Here is a 15,029-nt window from a genome sequence, read left to right as displayed (position 1 = left end):
CCAGTTTGCAATCCATGCAACCTGTCACCGTGTGTGTGACTCATTACTATAAGTACAAGCTTTATCTACACCTTTGCAGCAATCTTTTGTTGTTGTCGAGCGGTTAGCCTACTCGAATGGCGAAAAACACGTGCCCGGGCTGTGCGAGTTCGAACCCCGCCGACTTCGACGACAGCAATGGCACGCTCGTGTGCACGAACTGCGGGACGGTCCTGCAAGACAGTCAGATCGTCTCGGAGATCACCTTTGGCGAGACGAGTAGTGGGGCGGCGATGGTGCAAGGGAGTTATGTCGCTGAGGGACAGACGCATGTTGGTGGTGGAGGCAAGTTTAGGAGTGGGACCAGTCTGGAGAGTCGAGATGCTGCCATTATGCATGGTAAGAGTGACCGTGGCTTTTTTTCTCCCTCTCTTTTGTTCTGTTTTGAGGAGCTGTTTTGAGGAGGGCTTTCTACTGTTGCGGCCATTAGCGTTATTCGATCTAGCGCCTTCTCCCAATCCACATCGGAGTAATTATTTCCCGGAGTTGTGGTCGGTCATAAAGAGGTTAGCTCTGTAGCTAATATGCCTCTTCCGAATTGTAGGCAGGCGAAAGATCGTACAGCTCGCTGAAGCACTCAAATGTCCTTCCCACTACGTCGACACCGCCCAGCGATGGTTCACGCTCGCTGTAACAAACAACTTCACCAAAGGTCGTAAAACCCAATATGTGATCGCCTCCTGTTTGTATATCTCCTGTCGCAACGAAAAGAGTTCTCACATGCTGATTGACTTCTCTGATATGCTCGGGGTAAGTCTCCTTCCCCTCCCCAGATACCACAAGCAAATGTTAATAACTAGCTTCATGCCAGATCAACGTATTTACTCTCGGGCAAACGTACCTTAAGCTTGTTCAAACATTAGAAGTCCGCCTCCCCCACATCGACCCCACTGTCTACGTTCACCGTTTCGCCAAGCACCTCGAATTTGGCGACGACTCTGTCACCGTTGCCAACGATGCTTTACGTCTTATTCAGCGTATGAACCGCGATTGGATGGTTCAAGGTCGACGGCCATCCGGTATCTGTGGAGCAGCTCTTCTCCTCGCAGCACGAATGAACAACTACCGCCGCTCAGTAAGAGAAGTTGTATACATTGTCAAGGTTGCGGACCTCACTATCCAGAAGCGTCTAGACGAATTCAGGGCCACGAAGAGCGGTGATCTCACTGTTGAAGAGTTCCGGAATATCTGGCTGGAGCAGGGCCATGATCCTCCTAGCTTTGGCCCAAAGCCTTCAAGGAAAAGAAGGGTTAGGGAGGTCAACGACGATGGTGAGGTTATAGGCGATAAAGAGACTGAGACGGAGCAGCCAGCGCAAAAAAGGCAGAGGGTGGAGGTTCCGGCGGTCCCGGTGGAGCCAAGGAGAGATAAAGATGGATTTGTTGTCCCCGAGGTGCCGATTGATCCTGCGCTGCTCCAGGCTGGGGCAAACCCCACACCACCGCCATCAGGTGATGCGGAGCCAGATCTGAATCAGAGTGGCTTGTCGGGCGATGCGGATCGTAATGATGCGATTGCCGAGGCGTGTATTGAAAGCGAGATGATGGCGCTGATCGATACACCTGACTCCACGAAAGCTGTCGAGGAGCTGAAAGAGGCACATCGGAAGGAACTCGAGGAGCTTGCTGCAAAGAATCATGAGTCGGGTGTCAGCGATGATCCGGATGACCTGAGGGATGTGGATGATGACATTGAAGTTATGGGAGCGCTTCTGGGGAAGGATGAAGCGGACCTTAAAGAGAGGATTTGGGTTGAGTTCAATAAGGACTATCTGCGGGAGCAGGAGTGTAAGTTGCATCTCTATTTGATGGTGGTTTGTGGTTTGTGGCTGATGGGTGTCCTTGGTGGATAGTCAAACGTCTCAAGCGCGAAACCGACCTCCGCAATGGTATCGCAAAGCCTACAAAACGTCGTCAGAAGAAGAGGCCAAGAGATAGTACTAGCGAGGACCTTGCTGCGACGCCTGCAGAGAGTGCGAAGCAGATGTTGCAGCGCAGGAGCTACTCAAAGAAAATCAACTATAAGGCCATCGAGGGTCTGTTTGAAGACGACTGATATGGGACTATATTTACGTTGCCCTCTTTCTCTACTGACTTTGCTCTATATCCAGTTATAAACTACGGCCGTTGATTCTTACTTTTCCTTCTACTTTACTTCCCTTCAGATGTAAATACCTCCTAGGGCTCGCTCATGGTGATGCGAGGGTGTTGATGGAGTTTTTTTTAAATGAGCCTTTTCTTTAACCGCGGTGGGGTTATTACTTTATGGCATACATACATACATAGCGGGTGAATTGTGAGCAATAAAGGTCTTTTTTAATGAGCATAACATGAATCGATTGATTCATGGTGTATCACTCGGTGTTTTTTCTCTCTCCTTTTTGTAAATACAAGGTGTTATAGGCATTCACCGAGGAGATAAATGGGGAACATTACAGGTAGCAATATTTATGTGAGATGAATTCATTATCTGGGATTAACGTTAGTGTTTTGGAAAAAAAAGTTGAGACTGAGGCTAGCGCTGGGGACTGGGTTGGGGGTGGTTTCTTGAAGAGGTAACTATCGTGACGTCAAGAAAGTGTCGTGAATAATTATATAAGGCCTAGGTATTTCCTCTCATACTTTTTATTCGACTATCTTCTATTTTATTAATGCGGTTAAGCTGTGAATTTGATACCACGGCGCTATGTGTCATCATAAGATAATCTACCGCAGAATGACATAATAATTCTTAAACAGCGGAAATCTGTATAAGTACACCGTATATACTTCTTCGTCTATCTTTCTTTTTTCTTTTTTGTTTCATTCTTCGCCTATCCTCACAATTGAAGTACTCACAGAACTTTCATCATTTCTTTCCCCAGATCTATATATAAGATACAACATCTTAAAATTCTAGCTCGTTTATGATGAGTTCCGTTACTCTTGTTTATAATCAACTCGAGAATAGAGTGGGTGGGCCATTAATGGGACCTCATACAAGGCCGACCTTTCGGATAAATATACGACCTGAGCTTTTGCAAACTTTCCCCGATTTAAGGATAAGCACGGCTTCACAAGATTTGACAAGGCCTTCGATCACACTAAATTATGTGAATGGGGACCAGACATGGGAGGATATATCACTTCCTTGTTTCTCGCTGGAGATGTTGTTTTTGTGTGCGTTTATTGGAGCCAATACTCGGGGGAAAGTTTCGGTAGAATTACTCCACAGGGCAAGGAATGAGCTGCCATGGCTAGGCGAAGGTATGTGAAATCCCAACGTCATTCTCTGGATACCTTGAAATATGAGCGAAAGAGTACTTACTAGATCCCATAGAGCGAGATGTGCGTGTCGCCCTAAAATTTCTTCATGACGCATCACTGGTAATTTATAACTTTGCGAATGGCACCGCTTGGTTTAGTGAAAAAATGCTTGATTGGCTTTACGATTCTCTGCTTGCCGACCCAGTCGAAGAACGAAGAAAGATCAGAGAGACGATCCTCGTCACGGCGGCTGCTATCGATTACCCTCAAAACCAAAAAACCAATCACGACTGGATGTTCGAAAAACAGATTTACACAACAATACTGTGGATTTACAGAATGATCAATAGTTATTATGTCCTCGGTGAGAATACCATGCAGCTTGAGATAGTGGCTGCCATATGCAAAATTTGCATTGTTCTATCAGCTCATGGCGAGTTTGGATACTACAATCCTGAGGATATGTTTTTGCGTCTTATTGGAGAATATGAGAAGGTACATGGGAGATGGTGTCTACAGGCTATGGATGTTGCAACCCATCTGGGCAAACATTACATCGACAGAGGAGAGTACAAAAAAGCCTTGGTATTGTACGAAACGTCATTGGAACAATTTGAAAAAAGATGCGGAAAGAATAGTGTCATTTCTATGCGAGCGGCGGATCAAATCGGAGTTGCCTATCGGAACATGAGGCTTTACGACAAGGCCTTTGAATATGCCAAACGCGCGGTGGAAGGCTATCAAAAGTCTTTAGGGATGGAAGATTTTGAGACATTGATGGCGACCAACAACATGTCTCTGGCATACATGAATCTAAAGAGATATGACGAGGCCTTGGAATCCAACGCTATTGTGGTCGCTGGTCTTAAAGAGAATTTCTGGAACTGCCCTTCTGTAATTACACGTGCTATTCGAGATACGGCTACGATCCATCAGAAAAGTGGAAACCTCGAAAAACGTATCGAATGCCTCAGAAATCATATGGCAGAATCTTGCAAGATTGCAGGATATGGTATGGGTCCAGAGACTTTTGAGAGTGCATTCGCAATAGCTCATGCCTGTATTCCCGAAAAAATCGACACGCCAGCAGCCCTCGAACAGTTCCGCTTGGCTTTTAAGATGGTTAAAGACGCAGCACCTTTTTATAAGGAAAGCAGAAGCTTGTGTCACCCCGAATGTTTCGAAGTGATGGACACACTGATTACTTGCTGGATCTACCAGGGCGAAATTGAGACGGCAACGGGGAGCCACATTTCGAACCTAGAATATAGGCAACGGAGTCTAGCAGCGGGCCATATTTCAATAGCTCAAGGCCATCAACAGCTGGGATATTTATACACGCTCTCTAAGAGATATACTCTGGCTCTCGAAGAGTATAGAAAAGCGCTTATACTTTATTCTGAGAATGTGGGGCCTGAGCATATATATGTTCTCAGAGCTCGTTTTGATACCGCTGTGTGCTATTCATTGCAGAGCGATTTTGAGAAGGCCGTCGAGGAATATTCAGCTGTGCTAGTCACTATGGAAAGGGTGTTAGGCAAAGAGCACAGTCTGGTCCTGGTAACTACAAAAATTCTCAAAGAGATGGTAAGCCAATGCTTTTTGACGGATTTATGGGACTTGAATATATATTCTAATATATTATTATAGGGATCGCTTTACATCCCTCTATTTTAGGAGGAAAATAAGGACTTCGAGATCGAGGGGCTGGCACAATTTGGTTTATTCCAGGGCTCATCGCAATATTACGGACCAGTCAGACTAAAGACCACGGCCGTCTTTGGTGCATGAATCCAACAATTATTGGAGTGTGTCTTTGCGGATAGAATGGGCGTTTTTTTATTTACATTTTCGTATCTTACATGTAAAAGATTATTGGAGTTATGTACAGCGGTGGGTAATAAGTGATGGAACACAGCGATACCTATTTTGGTAAAATGCCACCAACGTTTGGTGTTTGAACTCTCAGGGCGTTCCATCACTTATTACCTGTCGCTGTACTTTGTACGGTTTGCCAATGCGTATATGGGGTAAAATTACATGTCATATATAGAAGGCCTAGAAAGAATCGATTGAGACTCTACTAGGAGTGGAAATGCATCAATTTTGACGTTTCCCATACAAAAAGTTGCGAGATACACATTATTTGATGCAATAACCGACCTACTTTGTGTTAAAGGCATTCCTGTCCCATTACCGACACTTTACCGACACCTTTACTGATGCATTTACCTGCTAAAGGCAATAAGATACGACTTTACTGACTGTTTCCGGGGTTTCCTGTTTTCCGCCGGAAAATCAATGTTTTCCAATGAAGCCTCTCCCCTAGATCTCGAGATAGTTGGTCCCCAAATAGAATATTTCGATGGGGTCATCAAATTGTATCTGGCATCAATGGCTTGTCATAGCTGGGGAATACAATTTCATTTTGGTGGATCTATTGTTTGGCATATACATGCAGGAAATTCTGGCTTGATGCTCCTGGTATAAGAGTAGGATGCTCTGTGATGATTCGTTTCATTGACGGTGGCCTTGGTCAATCATGTGAAGCACCACCGGCGGCCGAAACTTATCCCCCCCATGTGTATACGCCCAATATGGGTGATAGAAGCGTGATAGGGTAAGTCTTCGGTAAAGTCATTTGTAAATTATTAAAAAATCGTCTGTAAAGTCGTCCGATTTCCCTTAAAACGACTTTCCCTCCACCAAAATATTGACATTTCCCAGCGAACATTGGGACCCCAGAAACGACTTTCCCGACGACTTTACTTAATATTCGAGGTACACATTTCCACTCCCCCTAGAGAGATAAACAACGGTATTTATTTATATTACCAACTACGCATGTATCAATCTCTATAATAACGCACGCATCAGCTAATAGGGTTTGTGATAAGTATCTAAGCCATAGTATGATTCAAAATCCTCACCATGTAGTAACTGCGAAAATTAATGAATGAAAGAACGTAGCTAGAGTGCACATGCACGTGCCGGAACAGGAGCAAAAATCGGTCAAAGAATTGACCAGTATATGTATATCAAATTCCTTCCGTTGCCAGCTAGCTCCCCACAAGACGATGGAAAAACAATTATGAACACATAGGAGCTATAAGAGGTATTAGATTATTGCATATACATGTATGTACGTCTATTATCTTTCACTATTTTACGAGTAGCTCACAGCCGAGGCAACACCGAGCCCGCTAGTTTTAAAAACTTGGTATTTGTCTACGCCTACTTAGATGGGATTATCTTAAAGGTCAATGATTGACATAGTATTCATATCATATTGTTGATCGAGTGTTGGGCTTGCACAAGGAGTTTAAGACCGGCCCGGCTATAGCTAAGAAGAGTTTAAAGCTAGAGAACTGGCCCTCAAAAGGCAATAGAAGAGTTTCCGAATTCAACAGCAACGATGCAAAGTAGCGTTATCATATGACTCCACTTTTTTAACAGGTTAGAATAAAGTAAGCAGACAGTTCAAATTATGAATTGCACTATGTTACGAACCACAGATATATAATTCAATAGATATTTGGTAGTTGCAACGGGAGTGCACATAGTGAATAGTCCATTCCCTTCGCATATAAATGTAGGTCTCTATCTAGTTCTCGTTAATATTTGAGTCATGAATACGCACTCGCATGCATACATAGGCACCAACGAGGGTTAGATCTTTGCTAAAGTTCATAACCATACTTAGGCTAGAGAGAAAAAGTGATTACAAACCAATAAACTACTATGTATTCAAAGTCCATACATGCAACGTATCTATAGATGTTTTCTCAGGGGTATAACCTGCAAGCAGGTCAAGGTTCTAGGCCGCGGTTGCTTATTCATCAAAAAAGCAAATGATTGAACAAGCAAGTGTAGGGTCTCTTCCGTAGCTCGATGATAGGCAGAGATTGCGGCTCTTCGATAAGACGAATTCGATACATGTGATGCTCGGTCATGTTGGAAGCTACCCCTGCCTTGTCTTGTGCTCATCGCAGTGGAAAAAATAGACCCTTGTTTTGCGCGATATAACCCTAACCCTCAAACAATTGGGTGTTTCCCCGGACAAAAAGAATTCATCCAGCAAGGGTCTGCAATTACGGCATCGGTTGTGTTTGAAATTTTCAAGTGAGAGCTAGGCTGCAAACGGAAGTGGTAACCAAGGAAATGTGGTAGAACAGGAGGATCAAAAAAAAGTGCTCTTTTTTTTTTGTCTGGGTTTTTTTTTTCACGCCTCTGCAGCGCTGCTCGTTCTTTATTGTACCCCCGCATCAAGAGAGAAATAGATCCTGGCTCTATCACATCAATTACAAAGATAGATTGGGAAAAACAAAGCGTGCCCAATTCGAACGAGTCATAGTTGTTGCACCCGTTCTCCACACTGCTTACCGTACTGCTTTGCTTGCCCAGAGACTGGCCCTCGTTATATAAGGTCCTCTGGCTTCCCTTTTTTCATCGCTCAACACCAACAAAAAACACAACCACATCCCACCTCAATCTCTAGATACAATCTCCAACCCAAAGCTCCCCTACATCCATAAAAATCCATCTCGAAGAATCACATTCCATCATGCCTCCTGCCGCCAACGAATCTAACGGCTCCCCAAACAGTATAGCTCCCCTCCTCCGTCAGATCTTTGCTGTGTGAAAATTCCGCAGTCCCTGAGTGCTCAATTGGCCCCCTCCTGTCAACTTTCAATACTAACAATCAACCTTAGAGGATGCCTTCCAGGCAGTTGACCCAGAATCCCGCACTCAGCGCCCTCCAATCAACACCAGAAACCCCTACCAGCCCGTACCGGACTTCCTCAGCAATGTTGGCTCATTCAAGATCATTGAGAGCACACTGAGAGAGGGCGAGCAATTCGCCAACGCCTTTTTCGATACTGCTAAGAAGATTGAGATTGCCAAAGCGCTGGACGATTTTGGTGTTGATTACGTATGAGTCACTTCATCTTCATTTTTTTTTTTTTGAACATTCGGCTTCCCCCACCCAATTACCCGGAGATACCGGAGCTACCGAGGCTTTAGCTTGGAACACTTTATTGACGATTTGAATTCAGATCGAATTGACCTCCCCTGCTGCATCAGAGCAGTCAAGACTTGACTGTGAGGCTATTTGCAAGCTCGGATTGAAGGCTAAGGTTTGTGTTCCTTCTTTGTTATAGGAAAAATATAGAAAGCTTATGTTAGCTCCCGGTAATATAGATCTTGACTCACATCCGATGCCACATGGATGATGCTCGAATTGCTGTCCAGACTGGTGTTGATGGTGTCGACGTCGTCATTGGAACTTCATCTTTCCTCCGTGAGCACTCTCACGGAAAGGATATGGACTACATTGCGAAGGCCGCCATTGAGGTCATTGAGTTCGTCAAGTCGCACAACATCGAGATTCGTTTCTCTTCAGAGGACTCTTTCCGATCAGATCTCGTCGATCTCCTCAGCATTTACCGCACCGTCGACAAGATCGGTGTGAACCGTGTTGTAAGCTCTTCCTATTCTTCAAGGATAAAGCTTTCGACGAAACATGTGACTCACACAGGGAAACTTAGGGTATTGCCGATACTGTTGGATGTGCTTCTCCCCGCCAGGTCTACGACCTCATCCGAACTCTCCGTGGTGTTGTCTCTTGCGATATCGAGACTCACTTCCACAACGATACCGGATGTGCTGTTGCCAACGCCTACTGCGCTCTTGAGGCTGGTGCTACCCACATTGACACCTCCGTTCTCGGTATCGGTGAGCGTAACGGTATCACCCCTCTCGGTGGATTGATGGCTCGCATGATCGTTGCCGACCGTGACTACGTTATGGGCAAATACAAGCTCCACAAGCTTCGTGACCTTGAGAACCTCGTTGCTGAGGCCGTTGAGGTCAACATCCCCTTCAACAACTACATCACTGGTTTCTGCGCTTTTACCCACAAGGCCGGTATTCACGCCAAGGCCATCCTTGCCAACCCAAGCACCTACGAGATTATCAACCCCGCCGACTTCGGTCTCACCAGATACGTCCACTTCGCGTCCAGGTTGACCGGATGGAACGCAATCAAGAGCCGTGTTGAGCAATTGAACCTGGATTTGACCGACGCTCAATGCAAGGAGTGCACTGCCAACATCAAGCAGCTTGCTGATGTCAGGCCATTGAACGTTGATGATGTGTAAGTTTACCCTTGCAAGCCCTGAGATGTTATCTTGAGTGTTTCTAACGTGGACCTATTTAGTGATTCCATCATCCGTCAATACCACTTCAACATCAAGACTGGCAAGGACACCCCATTGCTCAAGGGTCTCGACCACCCTGCTCCCGTAATCGATGAGATGGCTGTCGATGGTGAGCCAGCAGCCAAGAAGCTGAGATCTGAGATCGACCAGGACGCTACCAAATGCTGTTAAGTCCTGCACCTATACCACACCCGTCATAACTCCCTGTAAAGATCACAGAGTTTGTTTGGCGTTTCCTTGTGTTCTGTTTTCATTTGTAGGAATGCTCATGCATTTGGTGGAAAAAAAAAATTTCCTGTTTTTCTAATCTTGGAGTTTTTTGATGATTTAACGTAACCGGAGGGGTAGGTGGGGTTGGTTGGGGAACAAAAAATGAGGAAAGTCGCGCAAGTCGCGGATTTTTTTGTAAATAAGATCGTGGGTACAAAAAACGATTTTCTAACCAAAAATTATATTTATTACCGGCGGTCGACGTGCTCGCTCTGTTCACTGGCGAATCATCTTGGAAATATTAGTAGGAACCTACGCAAGGTTTAGCGTCCTGCAACCTCAAATGTGGGGCATCCATGTAGAGGAGACGTCTCATGCTCATGGAAACAATTATAATCGTGCCAATCAAAAGCCATGCTATTCATATTTATATTACCATGTAGATAGGTTTCCCTTTTTGGCAAACTAGGAATCTGCCGACAGACATAGCTAGCTTTCTGTAGAGTAAAACAACGTCAAGTTTAACCACTACAACATTGAGCGAATCGGTTTCCTCAACCGCCGCAATCTTCTAATTTAAAACTCCTTGCAGAGAAAAAAAGGAAACCCACATAGATCATCTTTTGGAGGTAATGATAGATTTAGCCCCGGTATAGTAAGGAATTAGTATCACGGGATTCCCGTACTGCCGTACCAAATACCTAGGCCGCCCCCCCATCTATCACAATCCACCCCCACGCACTTCACTTCACCAAACCCAAACCAAGCCCACGAAAAAGCCATGTATCGCATCCCATCCCATCCCATTGCCATTACCACTACCATTACCCCCCCCCCCCCCCCAGAAAGCGCTACAACCAAACCAAACCCAAACCCAACCCAACCAACTAACACATCTACCTCGGCAGCCTCCTCGGCGCCTTCTCCCCCTCCTTCGGGCCCTTGCCCATCAGCTCTGCCAGGCCGAGGTCTTTCCACGCCGGCTCATGCTTCTTCTGCTGCGCCTGCGCGATGCCGAAGGCGGCGTGCTGGTCCGGGATCACTGTGCGGCTGCGTTAGTGGGGTGCATTGAGGTGTGGATGTGGGAAACAAGGGGAGGGGGGGGAGGAGGAGGAGGAGAGCTACCGTCGTCTTCGTCCTCGGGATTGATGGGCTGGTGGTGCGGCGGCACGTATACATCGTCGTGGGGGAGCTTGTCGCGGCAGAAGTCTTCGAAGAGGTCGGCGATGCGGCCGCTGGCGAAGTGCAGGTAGGTGTGGGAGGAGTCTTTGGACTGGTGTGTGTGTGTGTTAGTGGGTGAGGTAGTAGGGAGGGAGGGGAAGAGGGCGGGGGGGGGGGGGTACCATTGTGGTGTGTGTGTGTGTGGTGGGGGAGATGGTGGGTGGCGGGAGAAGAGGTAGTGGTGGAGGTGAAGTGAGGTGAAGCTTAGGTTTGGGTTTGGGTTTGGGAGCTTGGGTGGTAGGTGCGTTTTGCCAAGAAGCTGGCTGCGACAGGGGTTTGGGGTCAATGATTGTTGGTGCTCAGGTACGTAGTGGGGGAACATATCAGAGCATTGAGAGACAGCTTAGTTCTAAAAAAAAACAAAAAAAACAAAAAAAAAACAAGCTTTCCCGAGTAATGATATCCGCACCATAGAGATCTCCATACACCAAAACACAGCTCTAACCCATCCTATCCTCTACGAAAAAAAAAACGCACAAATAAAAATTATCCCAACTAAACTACCCACTACCCACTACCCCCCCCCCCCTTCTTTCCACCCGCCCATCTCACCACCCTAACTATCCATACCGCCCCTCCCACCCCACGCCATCCAACCCCTCCGCCAACGTCTCCAAATGCGGCATCACCCCCGCCCTCGCCACGCCCCGCAGCCCGGCCTTCACAAAGTCCAGCATCGCATTAAACCGCACGCTCGCCGCCACCATGCGCCGCTTATGCCCCCCTCGTCCTGGTGGCTCGTCTCATCACCATCACCATCACCATCACCATCATCCTCCTCCCCTTCCCCTTCTCCCTCGCCGTCGTCGTCGTCGTCGTCGGAAGAGGAAGAGGAGGTGGCAGGGCCGGGGCGCCGCCGCGGAGGGGGGATGTCGTGCATGGACAGGTCCTCGCTGGAGTGCGAAAGCAGCCGCGCGGCGCGGGAGGTCTGCGCGTCGGCGAAGGCGAGCGAGAGGTCCAGTAGCGTGATGATGGTCTGGTGGATTGGTGCCAGCTGCATTCGTTAGTACTATAACCTTCTAACCCCGAGGAGTAACCGAGTGCCCGAGTGACAGGTGGTGAGTGACTACAAACATACCTTCGGCCCCAAAAGACACTGCTCCCTGATCCTGTTTACGAACTCCGCATGCACGCCGACCATTCCGTCGACGTCGAGGGCTTTGGCCATCTTTGCGCGCATCTGTGCCGTCTGTGGGAGGAGCACGAGGTCCGTGAGGTAGTAGTAGAGGGTGTTGGTGAACCAGAGGAGGCGGTGCTTGAGCGAGTAGTAGAGTGCGCCTTCGCCGGAGCCGCGCTTGAGGGTGGTGAGGATCTTGAGGGTGGTGAGGCGCTTGAGTGCGTGTTGGGCCCGCCGGATTTGTAGCAGGAGGGTGAAGACGGATTTGTAGGCTTCGAGGGCTTGCTTGTTGATGACGTTCATGATTGGCCATGGCAGCTACATACACCATTAGTCTCATGCCTTAAAAGGGTAGTATCGTTAGAAGGATTTACCGCATAGTCCACCTCCACCCCCTTCAACATCTTCACGCTCTTCCTCCCCTCCCTCACCGTCACTCCCGCCTGCATCCTCCCCCTCATCCTCAGCCTGCCCCCCTCCACACACCCCACCCCCGCAAACACGCCCTGCACCATCTCCGTCAGCAAGAACCGGTCCCCCCAGTTCTCCACGCCCTTATCAATCTTCTCAAACACGGCCCCGGCCAGCACATCGAACCGGTGCCCGTCGCGGCACAGATACACGCAGTCCAGCGCATCCAGGCTCCGCCACAGCCCGCAGTCGCGGTACAGGATGTCGCGCAGCCGCGACGACACGCTGTGGTGCCGCGCGCCGATCCACGCCGAGAACGCCGCCGCGAACGTGTCCTGGAACGGCGCGAGCGAGTCGCTGCCGCCACCGCTGTCGGGTACGGTGAGCTCTGCGTCCTGCGCGGCGTTGGCGGCGTCGGTGGAGAGCATGGCGGTCGGTAGGTGGTGCTCGGCCAGGCGCTGCAGGAACACGACGCTCTTGCCGGTGATGAAGATGCGGGCTGCGGCGGCGTGGACGAAGCGGGGCGCCTGTAGGGCGCCCGTGGCCGGGTCGGTGCGGAGGGCGAATTGGTCGTGCCAGAGCCCGCCGGGCTCGACTTGGTCGGGCGTGAGGGTCTGTGAGACGAGGAAGATCTCGGAGGGGCGGAGCTCGCCGCGCTCCATCCAGGCGCGGATGGGGCGGAGGTAGGTCTGTAGGCTGGTGAAGAAGAGGGAGGTCATGAAGGTGAAGGTTTGGTGGTCGCCGGTGGATTGGAGGGTGCAGGCGGAGGTGAAGAGGTGCTCGAGGTGGAGGGTGGCGAGGGTGGTTTGCGGGATGGGCGTGCGGGGGTTGGTTATGGCGCCTATTATGTTGGAGAGGAGGATGTAGGGGTGGAGGAGAGGTTCGAGCTCGGACTGGAGGGAGAGGAGGGAGGCGATCTGGTTGGTGGTGGCATTTCCGACGAAGCGTTGCTCGATCTCGATGAGGCGCTGGTCGAGGAGGAAGAGCTTCTCGGTGACAGCGGAAGTGAAGGTTTGTTGTTCTGGTGAAACGTGGATGTTGCGGATTGATGTAAAGTAGCGGATGCGATTGAGATGTGTGCCCTTCTCGCCATACCAGTTGAGAAGTGCTTTGAAGGCGAGTAAGGACGTATGCCGGAGTGCAAACTGCGTAGACAGCGCGGGAGTCTCGACTGAGACTATGCCATTGAGGCTTTGGAAGAGGACGCACGGGTGGCCGAGGAGCATGAAGAGGACTTCACGGACAGCCTGGACTTCGGAGATGATTGATATGTTTTCCACTGCGCAATCCCATAAGCACAAACTCAATACACCGGACAAGGTTGCAGGACAAACCACCTCCACCAGCGCCCAACGAAACGTCAATCTCCTCTTCTATTGGCCTCACCCTGTGCTTCACATCCCAATACTGCGCCTTCTTGAGCGCCTCCAACCCCTCCCTATCCCCCTTCAGCACAAACCCCTCCACACTCGCCCCCCTCCCTCCCTCCCCCTCCTCCTCCGCCCACCTCCCCTTCCTCTTCCTCCCCTCCCCCCCTCCGCCTCCCTCCGCTCCCACACATCATCCTCCCCCTCCTCCGACCACTCATCGCTGCTCTCCGCGCCAAAATCCACATCCTTCCAGATCTCCCCCTCCAAGGGCTCCTCCGCGATGATGTCCGCCCACGTCAGCCCCTTTGGCCCCTGGTCATGCCGGATCAGCGCATCCAGATCATCCAGGTGTGCGTTCTCCAGCGGCCGGTCGGAGAGCGTGAGGAAGAGCGAGAGTAGCTCGGGCGTGAAGGTCGAGACGGGGAGCTCATTGAGGCGGGACCGTAGGGCGTCGGCGATGTCGTCGCGGTTGTAGATTCGCAATTTCTCTTCGAGACTGCGGGGGGCATGTGGTAGTTAGCTTCTGGGGAGCTTGCCTTGGAGGGGGAGGTGGGGGGGGGGGGGGGGTACCCGGAGAGCTTGGAGTTTACGTCAAACTGGTTTGTGCGCCCGAACTTGTAGCCCTTGAAGCTGCGGAGGGCGAATTCCTATAGATACCAATACCCCACTGTCAGTTGGGGGTCCTCTTGGTAGATGGCATGGGAAGGACCTACACGGCAGAGGCCAAAGTTGGCGGGATCTTCCTACACCATTCGCCGCAGTCAATACAAACACAACTAATTCCAGCCAGTCCTTCACCTCCAACTGGAGAGAGGGAGAGGGGGAGAGAGAGCACACCTCGGGCGTCAGGCCGGTGATGCAGGTAATCAGCTGGTCCGCCAGCTTCTTCACCTTTGCCGGTGTCGCGGCCATGTTGTCTGTCTGTTGTCTGTAGCTCTGTCTGTCTGTGGCGTCGTCGCCAGTTGTTTTCGAGAGGTCGCGCGGGCGGTCAACGCAGAACCCAGCCACCAGGCCCGATTGGGGAAGTGGGATGGATGTCTTCAGTCTTCAGTTGGGAGCCGGGGACGTTAAGGCTTGAGGACCGAGGCTCTTGTGCTGGAATGAAGATTCTCGACGGCTCTAGTACATGTAGAGTACATGTAGTTTTATGTTGTGCATCATTGGGGATAGTCAGATTTCTCAATCCCGCAAGCGT

The 15,029-nt window shown here is 49.6% G+C and overlaps 5 protein-coding genes across 5 annotated transcripts; 3 read left to right on the top strand and 2 right to left on the bottom strand.

The window, feature by feature from the left end:
• Positions 1 to 116: 116 nt before the first annotated feature.
• LAJ45_06350 (uncharacterized protein) lies at positions 117 to 2,094 on the top strand (the record flags this gene model as incomplete). Its single annotated transcript, XM_046115914.1, has 4 exons — positions 117 to 378; positions 584 to 789; positions 851 to 1,826; positions 1,892 to 2,094. 4 exons carry the CDS (start codon positions 117 to 119, stop codon positions 2,092 to 2,094), a joined length of 1,647 nt encoding a protein of 548 aa, XP_045971023.1.
• A 1,355-nt stretch (positions 2,095 to 3,449) lies between these two features.
• LAJ45_06349 (uncharacterized protein) lies at positions 3,450 to 5,075 on the top strand (the record flags this gene model as incomplete). Its single annotated transcript, XM_046115913.1, has 2 exons — positions 3,450 to 4,871; positions 4,962 to 5,075. The coding sequence occupies 2 exons, from the start codon at positions 3,450 to 3,452 to the stop codon at positions 5,073 to 5,075; spliced, it is 1,536 nt and encodes a 511-aa protein (XP_045971022.1).
• A 2,773-nt stretch (positions 5,076 to 7,848) lies between these two features.
• Positions 7,849 to 9,676, top strand: LAJ45_06348 (uncharacterized protein; the record flags this gene model as incomplete). Its single annotated transcript, XM_046115912.1, has 6 exons — positions 7,849 to 7,888; positions 7,997 to 8,217; positions 8,342 to 8,422; positions 8,487 to 8,765; positions 8,834 to 9,441; positions 9,505 to 9,676. The coding sequence occupies 6 exons, from the start codon at positions 7,849 to 7,851 to the stop codon at positions 9,674 to 9,676; spliced, it is 1,401 nt and encodes a 466-aa protein (XP_045971021.1).
• A 935-nt stretch (positions 9,677 to 10,611) lies between these two features.
• LAJ45_06347 (uncharacterized protein) lies at positions 10,612 to 11,061 on the bottom strand (the record flags this gene model as incomplete). The annotated part of the gene is made up of 3 exons (XM_046115911.1): positions 10,612 to 10,757; positions 10,841 to 10,988; positions 11,059 to 11,061. 3 exons carry the CDS (start codon positions 11,059 to 11,061, stop codon positions 10,612 to 10,614), a joined length of 297 nt encoding a protein of 98 aa, XP_045971020.1.
• Positions 11,062 to 11,597: 536 nt separating this feature from the next.
• On the bottom strand, positions 11,598 to 14,746 carry LAJ45_06346 (uncharacterized protein; the record flags this gene model as incomplete). Its single annotated transcript, XM_046115910.1, has 8 exons — positions 11,598 to 11,930; positions 12,015 to 12,371; positions 12,428 to 13,743; positions 13,802 to 13,902; positions 14,022 to 14,330; positions 14,405 to 14,481; positions 14,548 to 14,577; positions 14,672 to 14,746. The coding sequence occupies 8 exons, from the start codon at positions 14,744 to 14,746 to the stop codon at positions 11,598 to 11,600; spliced, it is 2,598 nt and encodes an 865-aa protein (XP_045971019.1).
• Positions 14,747 to 15,029: the final 283 nt, after the last annotated feature.

The sequence above is a fragment of the Morchella importuna genome (assembly GCF_003444635.1).
Source record: "Morchella importuna strain M04M26 chromosome Unknown Morimp01GS018, whole genome shotgun sequence".
NCBI lineage: Eukaryota > Fungi > Ascomycota > Pezizomycetes > Pezizales > Morchellaceae > Morchella > Morchella importuna.
This window is presented reverse-complemented; position numbering and strand designations above follow the sequence as displayed.